The sequence below is a fragment of the Anopheles arabiensis genome, chromosome 3 (assembly GCF_016920715.1).
Source record: "Anopheles arabiensis isolate DONGOLA chromosome 3, AaraD3, whole genome shotgun sequence".
Taxonomy (NCBI): domain Eukaryota; kingdom Metazoa; phylum Arthropoda; class Insecta; order Diptera; family Culicidae; genus Anopheles; species Anopheles arabiensis.
The window spans coordinates 85,667,455-85,679,339 of record NC_053518.1 but is presented as its reverse complement, the minus strand read 5'-3'; the positions used below and the strand labels follow the sequence as shown (position 1 = coordinate 85,679,339).

Sequence of the window (11,885 nt, the reverse complement as noted above, 5' to 3'; positions counted from 1 at the left end):
TGATCCAAAAATGGATTTTAATTAGTTCAGATTTGGTTTAGCTTACAGTAACAAATAATTTGAGTGATTTTTAAGGTATTTCAGTGCAAATAACGAAGATTCTAAGATTGTCTGTGTGTAAGGCAAGTTGTCAGAAAGTTTGTTTGGGGAAATGTTTTCACCCATGCTGTCAAAAAGTGACGTTCAACTTTTCCTATAAAAAACAGGCTATGAGACCACCTGATATTCATACACTTTGCCAAAAACTACCGCAAAAAATGTTGACGCTCCTACCGAAAACCATCAATCTGATCTGGCCACACTGTCTCCCACTCCACTGACAGCGTTTGACAGGTAACGAAGGGAACAAAAAAACAAACACAAATTCGCTCATCCCGCAGAGCTCGCTCGTACGGAAACTCGCCGTCGTCCCGTTCGCATTGTTACAAAAACGTCCTCGAACACAAAAGTAGCAAATTAACGAAGCGATGCAGCGGCTTTAGTGTAGTTTTTTGTTGCTGTGCGTGTTTACTTGTGTTAACCGTTTGTGCAACAGCCGCCCAGAGCAAAGCCAGTCGACAAGAGCCAGTTTTCTCCACCACCCAAAAACACGACGACGACGGTGCATTATTCAATCTCGCGAGCAAAAGTGACCTTTCGGTCCGTCGTTCCAGAAAGCGCCCGTCCTACTCCTTCTTCACTCCACCTGCACCTGCACCCCAGCTATTCGCCCGTTAGCCCCGCAAAACGATGAGCGTGGTGGGCAAGAAGCTCAGCTCGTCGATCGCCGCCCAGGATGCCCAGGAAGGATCGGGGGCGGCAACGGGGACCCCGTCGGGCGGTGGTTCGTCCACAGGCACGACCGGCCCGACCAGCCCGATCACGCCGGACTATGTGCTGCAGCTGAACAAAATCACCGACGACTACCTCTGCACGCCCGATGCGAACATTTACGAGATCGATTTTACCCGCTTCAAGATACGGGACATCGAGTCCGGTGCGGTCCTGTTCGAGATCGCGAAACCATCGCTCAGCGACATCACCCACACGGCGGCCGGTAGTGACAGTAGTAAGTCGAGCAAGGAGCCGGGTGCGGCCAGCGAGGAAGCGAGTAGTGGGGCACCGTCCGCTACCACCGGGGAACGGGGCCCGGAGGAGGCGGAGGAAACGTTCGAACCGAATGCTGGCCGCTACGTGCGGTACCAATTTACGCCGCAATTTCTCAAACTAAAAACCGTTGGTGCTACGTAAGTGTTTGCAAACTGCTCGTCCCATCGCACCTTTCTAATTAACGATATTTTTCCTGCCATTTCCCTGTTAAACCAACAGTGTCGAGTTTACCGTTGGCAGCAAGAGCGTGAAAAACTTTCGCATGATCGAGCGGCACTTCTTCAAGGATCGGTTGTTGAAAACGTTCGACTTTGAGTTTGGCTACTGTATTCCCTTTTCTAAAAATACGTGCGAACACATCTACGAGTTCCCCACTATCCCGCCGGATCTAGGTAAGCAGTGCAACCAGTGGGCCGATGCAGCAGCAGCAGCGGTGCGTTTGCCACCCTGATGCAACCACCGTAGGCGAAAGGGATATTTTTTTTTTTTTCTGCGCACTTTTTGTTCGTGTGCCATTTTTCTCCCGCGGTGGGACGTGTGGACGATAGTTTTCCGAATTCTAATTTAAACTTTCTTCTCTTGTTCATTCTTTTCCACACACACGCGAACAACGTCAAGTGAACGAAATGATTCAGCATCCCTTCGAAACGCGCTCGGATAGTTTCTACTTCGTCGACGGTTGCCTGGTGATGCACAACAAGGCCGACTACGCTTACAATGGGGGGCTGTGAACAGGGCATGAGACGCCGACGATGGTGTTTTTTTTTCGTGTATGTGTGCGTGTATGTGTGCATTGAATTTTGGTAATAATTTTGCCTCGCGATCTTTTCGCGCGATCGTACGAAGCAAGGGCGCGGTTTTACGTGTGCGCGTTTTTGTGTGTGTCTTTTGTATGTACGTGAATGTACGTGTGCCGGTAATGGGATTTCTCGTACGTGTGTGCAGACCCACACACATACACACAGAACCGGGCACTACATTACGCAGCAAAAACGAGGGAAACGCGAGGATACGCGCCACCACTGCACGCGGTTCTTGTTCTAGAAATCTCCCCCAAAACGATCGATGATGCTGCTGCGACCAGATGTGGCGGTACCCCGCCCGGAGTGGAAGGTGAATCAAGCTGCAAGAAAGTGACCAAAGAGGCCGAACGGGGCACGGGACGAAGGGAAATGATAAACAAACATCAGCAACCCTCGGGCGTGGCCGCTGTACGGTAAACACGAGAGCGAGAGAGAAAAAAAGAAACAAAACAGGTACGTTAATTATAAACATAATTCTATAATGCAGATCAGCAAGAGAAGAAAGTAGAAAAACCAAAAAAAAAGAAGAAAAAATCCAATCGAAACTAAAATATAAAAGACATTTTTGAATTACTCTCTTCGATCCTACTGCGAAAGCTGCCCTGTCGCTATAAAATAGGGCAAAAAATCGCTATAAAATAGGGCAACAGGAGAGATTTACTACTGTGTTACATACACGCAAGTTTATTACGTGCTCGGCTTTAACTGTTTGTTGTATTTATGAAGTAATGCCGGGAAGCAGGGGAAACATGCCCATCCCAAAAGCAATGTGTTTAGGATTAGTGCACACGGCCGAACCACGGAGGTACACGTAACGGATGCGTAACATTACTCGAACCATGAAACAGATGTCCCGCGTCTAGTAGAACTAAAAAAAACTAAAGAGAAGAAGCAGCAGTAGCAGCATCAATAGCAAAAACAAAACACACACACACTCGTCTAATCACCTTTCTTGCCTTAATTATCCGTTTGTTATCGATGCTTCCCGGTGCTGATGGGTGCTGAAGCAAGCCGCTGGTGCCGGCCGGCCGGCCTTCCCCACCAAAACACACGTGGGGGGAAGAGGGAGCGTAAGATTTAAAAGGAAAGCCGACGAGTTGATGAATGAGATAAGCATTGTAGGGGTACGGCAAGAGCAACGGTGCTCTCCGGCGAGAAGAATTGTATTTTAAAAATAGACAGTACACAACCCCGCACCGATGCACGCGTAAGAAGAAGTCAGATTTCGGTTATTATTATTTTTTTAAATAGCAGAAGCAATGCCGAAGCACGGCGCGCAAATGTTCTATACACCCAACCACTTGATCTGAGATACAGAGGAACAGAGCTTTATATTTATCAACCCGAGTCACGAGTCACGATCATCTCATTCGCGCGTAAACTCACTCAAACACGGTACTGTATTTAATTTTAGCAATATTTGCTTCGCAATAGAATGCCAGAAAGCAAACAAATTCGAATAATTCTACTTAAAACAACAGCACGGTGGTATGAACAGTGTGTTAGCTGAGGGCATGCGATTAATATCGATCGATTATTGAACGAATCTGGGTAAATGTTTGCAACCAGGAGTGACCACCAGAGGAGACATTTTCTCTGCATGCAATTGAATTGATTTAATGGAACAAAAACATTTGAAAAGCATTTTTGGTAGTGATTTTGAAGCTCGTTGTCGTCCTTTCGGGCCGCTTTCTGGCGGGCTGGGATCAACCACACACGCTATTCCCTAATCCCCAAACTCCAGAGAGCTGTGTGTTTGTGTGCCCTTTGACCCCGTTATGCTAACCGTTTGTCTTTTATCGGCCATTTTTTGTACGGGCGAAAGCTTACGACGATGAAAGCAAAGCCAAAAATCGAATCATTTCACTTTCGCACCCACAAAGCACCACCACACAGTGGGGTGGATAGCGGGGTTGTTTGCTTGCGTGGAGTGACAAATAATAACCACCCAGCCAACCCTCCCAGTGAGGAGCGGGCGCTTTGTTTTTGCGCCATATTATACGCGACGCTATTCGCGTGACCGCAGCAACATAACACACACCGTTAGAGAGAGGGTGGCAGATTTTTTTGTTCTTCCTCTTTCTCTCTCTGTGTGGTGTTGAATTTCAGCATGTAATATGATGGGGTGGTTGGGGGGGTTCCCCCCCCCCCCATATGTGTGTGTGCGCGTGGTTGTGTATGCTGGCTGACACCGTGCCACCGTGGTGTCCATGGTCGTTACCCATACTTTTTATCGATTGTAACTAGAAACACAAACCGACGCCGAGTGTTATGTGAAATGATTAACTTTTGTTGTGTTTTAGCGCCTGCCCCCCCAAAAAAAAGAAGAAATTCAGTGTATTTAAGCTCGTTTGTGAGCAGGAAAAACTCATTTTCTAACGCATTTCCGCACACACAAAGGATGTAAATTATGGTACCGGTTATATTGGGAAAGTAAATTATAATAAATTTAATTATGTTTTAAAAAATAACGTCTTAAAAACAACACTATCGCTACAACCAAAACCGTCAGTACTGAATAATAGGAAAAGCTATTTAATATTACCAAAAAAAAACACACATAAACCTCACAGCCAAAACTCACACAACTGCAATAAAACTAAAGGCAAAAAGTAAAATAACCTCACACGAAACGACACCGGTCAGAAAGTAGCACGCAAACTAATAAGATGAAATAATTAAGTAAAAAAAATAACTCACAACAAAAAGAAAGTCTCAACACAACAAACACAATGAAAAGTAAATCGTTAAAAATGGACAAAAATATATAGGGAGAACGAAATGCTAGTGAACAGAATAATAGCAATAGTTGTCGCCCTACACAATATAGAGCGCAAAAGTAAAAAAGTCAAACTAAAAACCAAAACCCCCCACTGCTCCTTGTCCACGCGCCACAATGAAACGAAGAAGCGGCTCCAGTGCGACCCAAACCTCTGTAAATGAAGACAGTGAGAAAACGCTTGCACGTGTTGCAAACACTTTAAAACACACGCACGTGCTAGCGGCTATCGGGGAAGGTCGGGAAAACAGAACTGAGTTTTAGCAACAACCTTTACGATCATAGAAGGACAGTTAATCCTTTAACTAGAACGATCGGCGAAGCGAAAGGATGGCTTAGTACTTAGTAGTAGCGATAGCCATGATCTTAGTAAATACGCTCCCTGTTCCCCCCCCAAAAAGAGACTAACACGCAAAAAGGGAATTGTTGCATGCGCGATCAACACGCGATCATGCGTGTATCATCACCATCATCACCGACTGCGTCGAGGACAGCTATGCCGCCATCCAAATAATGAATTAATTACTTAGTAAAACATCAGTGCTAGTGTTTAACCACATACTTAGATGTTCTCTACCCAATGCAAGCAATAGCAACAAAGTAACCGGTGGTAACAACACTAAGCGAAACAGACAGACAGCAGAGGTTGGGATAGCAAAGCATTTTAAACTCTCTTCTCACCGAGCGATTGTGGTGGTGATTGGCGGTAGGGGAACTGAAGCGAAATGGACATAGTGTTTAAGGATCTTTCTCCGTTCACACGTAATTTACTGTAAACTACCCGCCCAGGAACTGTTTTTTTCCTTGTGATTTGTGTGTGTGTGCGTGAACCGAACCGTTTGTGGGGATATTTTTTGGGAAAGCATTTAAAAGCTTGATCAACAAGATAACGCTACTAACCGTTGTGTTATCTTGTGTCCCATTTTCTACTAGTCTAGTTTGAACTGTTTTTAGCATAAAAAATCAGTCATTTCAGTCTCCATCCTGCATTGAACTAGTCATTTACATTTAAGTGTGTTATGCGGGGAGGGTTTTTGCCGCAAGTACTATAACGCAAAGGAAGTAACGCTTAATAACGACCACCTATGAGGGAAGGGATATAAAGTTACATTACGTCTTTTGACAAAGTTTTGTGTCCGTGTTGTTTTCTTGTAGCTTCACTCGGTCAGTTTGCTTTTTTTTTATTAAGAAAATAAACTAAACGGTCGACCACCACAACTTAAATACCACGCCGCCCATTTAACAAATGTAACGTTACCACAGCAAAACAAAAACAAAAAAGAAAAATAAAACAAATCTAATTCGGGAAGCAAAACAAAAGCGTATGCATAAGGCAGCGAGTATTCCTATGTTATAGAATAATGAAAGTAAAAGTGTAGTAAAAGATAGCAAACAAAGAAGATAAAAATAAAGCTAAAATCGGCAAAGCTAATTAAATAACAAGGAAAACAAGTAAGGTAAACAATTAATAAACAAAACAAAAAAGCACATTTTGGCTGAAAAGAGGAAGTATTAGCGGAAACAATAAGATGCGAAAAAGGCGTAGCATGGCATTGCATTGGATTGAAGTAGGAAAAAGAATGAGATAGAGATAGAGAAAAAGAATCAAATAGAGATAAATGAAGAGGATAGAAATAACAGCGAAGCATTTCCAGAGTTTTGTGCAAAACACGACAAGATTTTCTTAAAGAAAAGAAAAGAAACACATGGAAAGAGCACTGTTTTTTTTTCTGTTCTGTGGGGTCTTGTGCCATATTTAAACGAGTTAAATCTAAAGCAAAACTGAGAAAAGAAAGAGCCCGTAAAGGTATGAGGAAAGAATAGAATGTTATCTAGGGGAAAAAACGAACGCGACGACGAAACACGACAAAAACGGTGCAAAACAAACCAAAAACAAAAAAACGAGAAAAAGAAAACGAAATTACTAGTCAAAATTTTTCAAAGAAAAACAAAAAAGGTAGAACATGACTACACTTGCAAACTTTCTAAAGAAAGTGAATATAAAAATTAAGTAAATAATTGTAAAAGCAAATGGTGTTTCGGTCGGCCGGGGGTGGTAGTAAGCGAAAGTCGTACTTAAAGTTAGGAAAAAAGCTACGAAAAGGATCAATCTTTTAAAAGAACTAAAGAAAAGGCAAAAAATTAACTTTAGCTAAGAGCACACACTAAAACACAACACACATTCTTTCCCCGTTCTCTCCCTCTCTATACGCTCTACACTACATGCGCACGTTTTTTGGATAGTGTAATTGGTTTTCAATCCTCCCAAACGGGGGGAGGGGAGGACATACAAGGACAAGGCTTGGAATCGATAGTTCCAAGTGTTATTAAATAATATTGTCCCATTTTTTTGGTTTGTCCACAGCAGTACTACAAGTGTTCCCTTGATCCTTGTTGCTGACTGTGGTGCACACGCTAATCTTTAAATTGTCCACATGTGTCTGTGTTTGTTTGTGTGCGTGTGTCCTCATCGCTCTTTGTTGTGCATCGGAGGTTAATATTTTTGTGATTTTTGTTTGATCATTTTTCAGAACTTTTATTTAGCATTTCATTCAGCAAAAGTACGATAAAATAGATAAACACATTGTTCGGTGTATACAAAAAAAGCCTTATTCTCTCATTCGCTTCGAAAGAAACATTAAAAGACGTTTACAATCTACTACTTTAGATACATTTAAAAAAAAGATGAAAAAAGGGATTAAAATGGTTCCTTCTAGCCGTACAAATGGAATAAATATTAAAACGCTAGTGACATTCACACACACACACTCTCTCTCTCTCTCTCTCTCTCTCTCTTTCATCATTACAGGTTTTTCCAGGGGTTCTCATAGTTGTGGGACACTTCGTTGTCTCATTCTTATTGGAAGTGAACTTCATATGATCGATTTCAGGCTCCTTGTAAATTCCTGTTGGGTTTGTCCAAAAACGTTGCTATGGAGTCCATTTCCCCAATTACATTAAGTTCATTTCATGTAAGAAGGAGTCAATAAAGTGTCTTAGACCTGGAAAACCCTGTAATGGCAGCTAATCACTTCAGTAACGCCAATGCTTTGATGGAAATCGAAAGTGAACGTGTCTGCTTCCGTTCGCTTGATCTTCCTCATCCTTATCCACCTGATCGTCGTCGGTTGGGTGATCTTCCTCGGCAGGGCTTGTTGCGGCGGGACAGTTGGTTGGTGCGCTACTTTGAACGCAATTTGCTTCCGTTCCCCAAGGGTATGCAATAGCCTTTAGCTGACTATTGCTAACAGTGCTGGTCGAGGCCGCCTGTGGGTATCGATGCTGTCCAATCGAACCCAGCGGGACGTACTGCCTTTGCTGCTGTTGCTGCTGCTGCTGCTGCAATCCGCTCGACGGCTCCCCAACCGACTGATCCAGCTGCAAACAATTCATGCTCCTAAACGGCCACAACCCTCTCCTTCTTGCCTTCTCCGGCTTCTGGATCCGGTCCGGACTGGCCGTCTTGCGGCGCAACAGCCACATAATATCGTCCTCCGGCTGCAACCGCTGCAGATGCTTCTTGCGCATCGGCTTCCTGTTGCTCGACATTTTGCGCAGCGTCTTGCGGCACTGCACGTGCAGCTCGATCGCTTCCCGGATCGCAACGTACCACGCGTGGCTATCTTCGCCTTCCCCGTCGGCGCTAAAAATCGTACCATCGCCACTGCACGTGAGCCTAAAGTTACCGCGGAACAGCTCGACAATTTTACACTTTTTCAGCGGAAACACACAGCTGCAAGCGATGCTCGATCCTTCCGTCAGCAATACCTCCACATCCTTCAGCACCCGGCAGTACATGAACATGTCCGACATGAGGATGCAGTACTTGCGCGACGTCGATCCGTCCGTCTTGAGCTTGCGCAGGAAACCTTCCTTCAGGATCTTTCGCCCCGGTTTGACCAGCTTGAGCGATTTGTTTGTCAGTGCGTTCTGGACCACGATCAACCGTTGCGTGTTTTCGTAGTCCTCCACCACGGCGTTTATGTGCGAGACGGACTGTTCCACGAGGCGGATCGATTCCTGCAGCGCTTTGTACGCCCCATCCGATGGGCTGGTGTAGAGGAGAACCTGCTGCAGGAGCAGCTTGTACCGTGGGATGCGCTGTATCGGTGTAATTAGCAGCGAAATCAGCTTCATCTGCACTTCCGGGCGGGATTCCGTGTTGGCAATGTATCGCTTCAGCGTCACGTTTTTGTCCATCAGCGATTGCAGCGTGCAGAGCGAATTGCGGTAGTCGAACGCGTACACTGAGTAGAGCTTAAAGAATGGTCCAAGATTGGTGAACGCTTTCACCACATTGTCCAAATCATCGTCAAGCTTGCGGAGCAGCTCCTGGCTGAGGTTGTGTATCGTGTCCAGCTGGCCAAAGATTTGGTTGTGCACCTTCTCGGTGAGAAATCCGTTCGTGCGCAACGGTGTCACGAAGTACTCGAGCAGCAGATCCAGCTGCCGCAGGTACGACTCCTCGGACGTACGAATTTCGCGGATCGCCTGCAGGCGCAGCTGTTGCCGCTTGTCCGCTTCGGTGTTTCGGACATCCGCCGGGCTTTTGCTGCTGTGCGTTCCGGGCAGTGCAAAACGACGCGCACCTGGAAAAGGTGGAAAATAAGGGTGTTCAGGGTGTTGCTGGTTGGAATGCACCGAAATGCGGGGGTAACTTACTTCCGACGCGAACATTCTGTACGTTCTGTACCTTCAGTGCGGCGATCAGCTCGGAACGCATGTCCTCCGGCATTAGCGGCTGTAGCTGCATACGGAGCGGCGTTTTCGGCGTCGATGTGGCCATAACTCGTTGTTGCTTTTACACGATTTTTCAGTACTCAATGTAGGGAAGCCTCCCGGCTCGAGGCGGTGAGTTTGCTTGGTTTTGCCGTTTACGCTTTGCCCTGTTGTCAGTTTTCGTTCAAAATTCAAAACAAACGTGACGTGACAGTGTGAAGCTGCGGTCGCACTCAGCACAACGGTGTGAAATATTTCAACGATGAAAGTGTTCACGCCTTAATTACTATTTGCAATTTATTCTTGTCTCGTCAACTGACTTGTTTTACTCTCTAACTTTTTCTACATATCACAAGCTTATTTATGCTTATCTTTACACTGAAATTCTTCTCAATTTGGTCGTTATCAAACTTGTCTAATCTAATAACGATTTTTGAAATGTAACATTTCACGAAATATTTCAGTAAATGAATTTTAAATGAAAAATAAACAATATCAACAATTGTTGCCAGTTTCTAATCGATAATAAAAGAATGGTAAAGTCCCATTTCTTAGTTTTTAGTGGAACCAAAACCAAAACCTCCAAAAATAATTTGTTTTCATCAAAACCGCTCAAAATTTTCTCAACCGCTAGGCACGCTCCTGCCAAAATCCTCCTCTGCATCATCTCACCACTAGGCACTTGCAGGCCGTTGTCAAACGAACGTCATCGGCGTGCCGACTTCCGCCGAAACGTCACACAGCGAAACGTCAAACACACCGACCGTCTCTTTCTTTTTCCGGCAAACTCTACGTGCTGTCGACACATTTTTGTGGTAGCAGCGCCAAGTTTTTGGATTTTCGTACACAATGGTCGTAAGTGTCGGGTTAAAATTGCGTTCAACGCCGAGCGCTTCCTTCGCTGCATCGAGCGGTGTGTGCTGCGCTGTGGAAATCTCGTGGAAATGTGTGCCCGAAGCTGGATGCATCCGACGGGGCAACCAGCCAGCCCGTCAACTGTGATGGTTGTCCGTTCAGCCTCTCCGGGCCAGTGGTGGTGTGGTGGTTCAGACACGCAGCGATTGCTTCAGTAGTCTTCATGATGATTCTAGTGAACGGGCGGACAGAATGCATACTGTGTACAAAATCATGCAATTACTCCTGTTGAACGTTCAGTAACTGAGAAAAGATAGCATAGCATCGTGATGCTGCCCAGCAGCAGCACCACTGCAGCGAAGGAAGTGTGACGGCGTCGTCATGCGTGCGTGTGTGTTGATATTGTACATGCTGTGTGTGGCAATGGGGGAGAGAGGGCAAGGAGTGCAATGGCAATGGATTAACCTCACCCTCCATGGTTATTTCCTTTACAGAGCCTTAAGGTACGCAGGAAGACCAGGAAGCTGCGTGGTCACGTCAGCCACGGCCACGGTCGTATTGGTAAGTGTAGAGCACCCAGCCTTTCCACCGGCTTTCACGATATATGGTGTGCATGTGTATGTATTAATGAATTTCCACCATTTCCTCTCCTTATTTTTTAGGCAAGCACCGTAAGCATCCTGGTGGTCGCGGTAACGCTGGTGGTATGCACCATCACCGTATCAACTTCGACAAATACCATCCGGGTTACTTCGGCAAGGTCGGTATGCGAAACTTCCACCTGAACCGCAACCACAAGTTCTGCCCGACCATTAACCTCTCACATCTGTGGAGCCTGGTGCCGGAGAAGGTGCGCGAGGAGGCGAAGAAGAACCCCGAGAAGGTGCCAGTGGTCGATCTGGTCCAGTTCGTAAGTATCTTCGTTTTTGCGCTTTTGTTGTTCATTCTTTGTGATGATTTTCGTGTACGGGCGGACAGAATGCATACTGTGTACAAATTCTCATGCAATCAATCCTGTTGATCGTACCTTAACTGATACCTCTTAGCGAGAAACAGCTCTTAATTGCTCCATCCTACGAACGGAACACTAATCTGTAATGCCATCGTTTCCATTGCAGGGTTACTTCAAGCTGCTCGGATCCGGTGGACTCCCGAAGACTTGCGGCCCGATCATCGTGAAGGCGAAATTCTTCTCCCGCCTGGCCGAGGAGCGCATCAAGGCCGCCGGTGGTGCTTGCGTGCTGCGAGCTTAAGTCTGTAAGGATCTTGCACACACAAACCGACGTAACATGCTCGGAGTGCCTTCGGGGATGGATCGCAAAGGGATGCAGTTGTTCTGCGGTATCGCTATTGCGCCCGTTTCCGAAGGCACACAGCCAACAACATCTCTCCCGCACACCCTCCCGAGCATGTTGCCGTTTTTGTTTTTGGTACAACGTTTCGTGTGTATTTCCTGTGCGTGAATGTGTGGAGCATGGTGGTGTGCCTCACTGCTGTTACGCATCGTACACGTACAAACACACACACAGGAGTGAAGAGAAGATGAAGCAGAGAGTTGAAAAAGAGCAGAAGAAAATACAAGAAACCAATATCTAAAACACGTCAAGTGCTGTATTAACCATTGGTTTATTTTCATTTTG

The 11,885-nt window shown here is 45.6% G+C and overlaps 3 protein-coding genes across 3 annotated transcripts; 2 read left to right on the top strand and 1 right to left on the bottom strand.

The window, feature by feature from the left end:
• The first annotated feature begins 348 nt into the window (after positions 1-348).
• LOC120904458 (protein unc-119 homolog) lies at positions 349-4,942 on the top strand. Its single transcript, XM_040314464.1, has 3 exons — positions 349-1,226; positions 1,309-1,481; positions 1,708-4,942. The coding sequence occupies exons 1-3, from the start codon at positions 730-732 to the stop codon at positions 1,818-1,820; spliced, it is 783 nt and encodes a 260-aa protein (XP_040170398.1). The 5' UTR covers positions 349-729; the 3' UTR covers positions 1,821-4,942.
• Positions 4,943-7,704: 2,762 nt separating this feature from the next.
• Positions 7,705-9,549, bottom strand: LOC120901221 (putative protein tag-52). The gene is made up of 2 exons (XM_040308925.1): positions 9,334-9,549; positions 7,705-9,260 (listed from the first exon to the last, which is right to left on the bottom strand). Exons 1-2 carry the CDS (start codon positions 9,455-9,457, stop codon positions 7,705-7,707), a joined length of 1,680 nt encoding a protein of 559 aa, XP_040164859.1. The 5' UTR covers positions 9,458-9,549.
• Positions 9,550-10,134: 585 nt separating this feature from the next.
• On the top strand, positions 10,135-11,843 carry LOC120904459 (60S ribosomal protein L27a). Its single transcript, XM_040314465.1, has 4 exons — positions 10,135-10,245; positions 10,740-10,806; positions 10,908-11,155; positions 11,364-11,843. Exons 1-4 carry the CDS (start codon positions 10,240-10,242, stop codon positions 11,496-11,498), a joined length of 456 nt encoding a protein of 151 aa, XP_040170399.1. The 5' UTR covers positions 10,135-10,239; the 3' UTR covers positions 11,499-11,843.
• Positions 11,844-11,885: the final 42 nt, after the last annotated feature.